Source organism: Miscanthus floridulus, chromosome 8, assembly GCF_019320115.1.
Source record: "Miscanthus floridulus cultivar M001 chromosome 8, ASM1932011v1, whole genome shotgun sequence".
NCBI lineage: Eukaryota > Viridiplantae > Streptophyta > Magnoliopsida > Poales > Poaceae > Miscanthus > Miscanthus floridulus.
Window position 1 is genome coordinate 36,869,577 of NC_089587.1, and position 5,437 is coordinate 36,875,013.

At 40.7% G+C, this 5,437-nt stretch overlaps 1 protein-coding gene across 1 annotated transcript; it reads right to left on the reverse strand.

Moving 5' to 3' along the window:
* Positions 1-2,650: 2,650 nt before the first annotated feature.
* Positions 2,651-5,145, reverse strand: LOC136468876 (uncharacterized). Its single transcript, XM_066467283.1, has 6 exons — positions 5,081-5,145; positions 4,627-4,746; positions 4,481-4,562; positions 3,902-3,988; positions 2,848-2,910; positions 2,651-2,770 (listed from the first exon to the last, which is right to left on the reverse strand). The coding sequence occupies exons 1-6, from the start codon at positions 5,143-5,145 to the stop codon at positions 2,693-2,695; spliced, it is 495 nt and encodes a 164-aa protein (XP_066323380.1). The 3' UTR covers positions 2,651-2,692.
* Between the last annotated feature and the right edge of the window lie 292 nt (positions 5,146-5,437).

Genomic DNA, 5,437 nt, shown 5'->3' on the forward strand with positions numbered 1-5,437 from the left:
TGCATGCAGGCTAGTAGCTTAGTTCCTATGAGGGCAGTCCTAATGGTGCATTGATGATGATTTATATCCTCATTAAATGACTTGCCACGTAGGCAAAACGCTGATATGACAACATAATTAATGAAAAAAGAGAGCAAAAATCATAGAAATGGTTTCTTCATGAAGAAATCAGGTCTACTCTTGACCCAATGCACCGAGAAACCATGAAATCGCCATTGGGGAGAAACCACCAGTTTCTAGAGAGCTTGTGTCGCACTCTCATTGGAGGAAGAAGATAGAGTTGGGAGAGAGAAAGAGAAAATAATTATTACTCATAGAAACCATGGGTTGGAAAGCCGTATTTTTTTGGTGCGGTATCCTATGTTATAGAAACTACCAGTTTTTTTCATTGGGACTGCCCTGAGTTGTTCGGCAAGCAGAAGTTTGTCATGTACCAATCTTGTTTCACTTATCATCATCTAGCCATGAGTACTAAGGAAATTATAAAGAATATAAAATATCAAGAAGGAAAAATGATCACAACACAATGATACTAACTTAGCAGGCAACGAGCTCACAACAAAATCACGCCTTGATCCACTATGCTGCTATCTGTTATCCCAGTTGGCACAATTTTTTGTAAAAAAGCAGTGAAATAGTAACCAGAGAATGAATTAAAATTGCATGAAGGATCCAAACAAATACCAAGCAAACAATCACCTGTTCTGGGCTGTAAAATACTTCAACAAATGGATATTCATTCCTTTGCCTGGTGAGGCAAAACCCTGGATACTTCGGGCACTCAACCTGATGGCAGACAAGATGTTCAATGGTTCCTTGCTGGAGGCAAGCCTAATCAGAAAAGGCCTCTTACTTTAGGTTTGTATACCTCTTACTACTCGGTGCTTGCGCGCACCATTGTTGTACATTGGATGGGCTTGTAGTCTTGCGAGATCACACCAACCGCAATTGTGGTGTGACCGCCACCGTGTACCGGAGAGAACAAGGCCTACGCGTTTTGGCCGGAAGCTTGATAGTGAAGACGGTGGGGAGCATCTGGGGGAGGCTTGCCGGAAGGCACGTCAGAGACCCACTTGCGCGTAGGAAAGGTCTGAAGCTATCCATGGAGTTAACCGACTGGGAGCTTAGCCCTTGCGAGGAGCTCCAACGAGGACTAGGAAAAAGCTTGCCATAGCTCCACCAAACAAGGTGTAAAACATAAGAAACATCGAATGCCATATTTCTAATGAAAAAAGAAATGATAGGTTCGGCCTTATCTGAAAGCCATGGTCTGGGTTTTAGCAGCCCATTTCAATATGGTGTTTTTGCAGAAGTCTGGATCTGAAGCTAGCCCAGAGCCCCAGAGGTGCAAATTAGAATAGGAACGACCTGCGATCCTTACACCATTGGAAGTGTGGGTGAACGCCACAGTGTGTGACCTACACAACTTAGAATAGGCAGGCCTGGAAAGGAACATCATGGTCCCAACTCCCAAGCTAGCGCCAGCAGGTTCAATGTTCTGCTCGTGTCGAACCCAAACATGGAAGTGGCAAAGTATCTTCCAGCATTCGGTTGACCTGCAGCAATTGTTGAAGTTGGTCCTCAGATTCAGTGGCTGTTTGGATTGTGTCCACCCTAGGCGATCAAAATCGAATGCCTAGGAATCATGTTTGGTTATGCAGCCTTGCCTGAGGACAAAACCTGAGCGTTGAGAGAAGTGGAGCTCAATCAATATCTTGGGTTTAGTGTTGCTCAATCAATATCTACGGCTACGGCTCAAGACCCAAAATCCTTGAAAACATAGGCCGGTCATATAGTGAGGAGAGCGCTAGCTGAGGCCTTGTTTAGATTGAGGTTAGGAATCAGTATTTGGCACTGTAGCACTTTCGTTTGTATTTGACAATTATTGTCCAATCATGGCTTAACTATGCTCAAAAGATTCGTCTCGTAATTTACAATCAAACTGTGTAATTAGTTATTTTTTTTTATCTACATTTAATACTCCATGCATGTGTCCAAAGATTTGATGTGATGGAGAGAGAGTGAAAAAACTTGCAATCTAAACAGGGCCTGAGTGTAAAAATTATGTTTAGGTTTTAGTAGTTAATGAGATAAAAGGTTATAACTTCATTTCGTCCAGGGGCTTTGACCTCTAATAGGTAACAACTGCCAGCTCTGACCATAAAAGTCGCAAATCACTAACGCTGGAAAAAAAAATGCAAAATGCTCAGTCCTGGCTGAGCGGTAAATTATTTATTTACCAAATCCAAAGGTCCATAGGTATTCTAAAGCTAATCTATAGGAATGAACAGTACCCCCTGTACATGAATACATGACATGAATTTTAGCCTGTTTGATTTATGGCCTGCCGGGCAGCTCATGAGCCAGGCATTCATTCATCAGCACCGACACTGGCTTGTTTGGTTAGTGTCCTAAGAAACTTGCCCAACAACTTTGGACACCTAGGATTGCTGCCTGACCAGGCAGCCTTTCCAGGATCCAAACCAAAAAGAAATAAGACCACTGATCGAGATTCTACACAGCACTAGGCAACTTACCTGAGTAACAAACAAACAGACCATTGAATGAACCGGTTAAGAGTCAAGACACCAGTAGAGCCTCACTGCATTTCAATTATAAACAACAGCTGCCTCCATGCTACTCAAGTCCCCAGGATTACTCCTAAGGCAGATTCTTACTGACAGATCTAGTTTCAGTTTGTTTCAGAACACTTGAAACCATGCTTCCTGAAATATTCACGAAATCCATACATGCTCTGATCATAGTTGAACTGCAGGAGATACAATACATCATCAGCTCAACAACAAAACATGAATTCAACTATTGAACGGACAGGCACCAGCTTACAGGTAGCACTTTTACAGAATACTTTGTGATGTTAGGATCCACGCTGTTTCCTTGGCTTGCAGCCTAAAGTATAGAAAAAAGTCAAGCCAAGACGATAAATGAAAACATGTTCATGGTTGTGAAAGAAAAATATCTGCAACTCTACAACCAATCAATAGCGATGCCTGAGGATGAAAGAATGAAAACAACATTTTAGCCTTGTAGGCAGCTGAACAAGTGCTCCCTCCATTTTAAATTAGTGGGCGTGTAATTTTTGAATTGCTGTGTAAGGTTAGAGGGCCCGCACATGTTCCCAAGCATTTTTGTTCTCGCTTTTAGTCAAATGTACCCCTGTAAACTAGTAACACACTAAATGTGCATGCAGGCTAGTAGCTTAGTTCCTATGAGGGCAGTCCTAATGGTGCATTGATGATGATTTATATCCTCATTAAATGACTTGCCACGTAGGCAAAACGCTGATATGACAACATAATTAATGAAAAAAGAGAGCAAAAATCATAGAAATGGTTTCTTCATGAAGAAATCAGGTCTACTCTTGACCCAATGCACCGAGAAACCATGAAATCGCCATTGGGGAGAAACCACCAGTTTCTAGAGAGCTTGTGTCGCACTCTCATTGGAGGAAGAAGATAGAGTTGGGAGAGAGAAAGAGAAAATAATTATTACTCATAGAAACCATGGGTTGGAAAGCCGTATTTTTTTGGTGCGGTATCCTATGTTATAGAAACTACCAGTTTTTTTCATTGGGACTGCCCTGAGTTGTTCGGCAAGCAGAAGTTTGTCATGTACCAATCTTGTTTCACTTATCATCATCTAGCCATGAGTACTAAGGAAATTATAAAGAATATAAAATATCAAGAAGGAAAAATGATCACAACACAATGATACTAACTTAGCAGGCAACGAGCTCACAACAAAATCACGCCTTGATCCACTATGCTGCTATCTGTTATCCCAGTTGGCACAATTTTTTGTAAAAAAGCAGTGAAATAGTAACCAGAGAATGAATTAAAATTGCATGAAGGATCCAAACAAATACCAAGCAAACAATCACCTGTTCTGGGCTGTAAAATACTTCAACAAATGGATATTCATTCCTTTGCCTGGTGAGGCAAAACCCTGGATACTTCGGGCACTCAACCTGATGGCAGACAAGATGTTCAATGGTTCCTTGCTGGAGGCAAGCCTAATCAGAAAAGAACCCCCCCCCCCCCTGGACACACACACACAAACAAAAAAAACTTGCTTGTCTAAGTGAAACAGGAAGTAGAAAAAAGAACATATACTAAGACAAATATGCAAACATAGACAACACTGAATTTGATCAGTGAAACTGAATACAACAATAGAAATCATTGATTAAGGATAATCAATTTACACGGTAAAATTAAAATGAGCCAGCCAGGAACAAAGTTTATAGCTTTATCATCAGATAAATAATAGTTCTAATCACCAACAAAAAGTTGCACTTTAAGCATAATAGGCTATAACATGTATAATTTTAATTTAGGCAACAAGTAGTTAATGAAGCACCATAAGTTCACAGTCTTATCCAAATAGTTCATCAATTAGAAGTGATCTGACAAGACTACGAGAAATTTTTCTTGTAAATGTAAAATGAAGAGTAGCTTACTCGGACAAACTTGACATGCGGATAAAATGTAGCAGCAGCCTCTTCCAGCAAAATGCAATTTTCAGGATTGAAGTGAGAACAGCTCATGAGGATTTGCTATTCGAGTTAGTGTTTTTGAAAAAAAAAATACAGCAGAGTTAGTATACTTAATAGTAAAGGCAACGACTACAGGCCTGCCTTCATGCAATAGCTGCACAAACTGACGCTCAGATGTGAATGGTATAATTCTTGATGGCCCGAGGTCCTTGGGATATCCAGTGTAGTACCTGTAATTTTCAAGATTAAGATAGCATTAAGACGTAGTGTTACATGATAAAATAAAAAGGCGCAATAATGAGTTTAGTTCCAAGAACAAGTATATCTACAGGGAAAAAAATATTGTAACACCTCAAAACCTCCCTACCTAAGATGCCACTACAAGGGATAGAACTAGAGCAAACATTGACAATTTTGGCAACATCTCCCCTAAAAACAAGAGTAACACGGAAGCAACAACATAGAAAAAGATATGAATAAGCTTAACAACAAGATATAGCATCCTAATGAGCAGGTAAATATCAAACAAAGTCTAGAAAGACTAGACTTCCCAACAACAACTACAAGCCAAAGTTAAGGTTAACCAATAAATAGGGACTGTTAGACAGCCGCATGGGCACCTGGGCCATCGGCGCATTATGGTTAGCTATAAATTGATTGATGTTATATTAGGCAAGGAGATCCGACGGTGGTCGTACTTCTATAAACCAACCCACGGTCCTCCTTGCCTACATATGTAACCTTGCCATTGGCCTCCTAATCAATCTATCAATTTCATGTCACTAGCAGAGAAACTGGCTCTAGTCCCGGTTTCCAACCTCCTTTAATCCCGGTTTTGAAACCGGGACTATGAAATCGGGACTAAAGGTCTTGATTTTTAGTCCCGGTTCCTCCAACCGGGAGTAGAGATCCCGGTTTTAG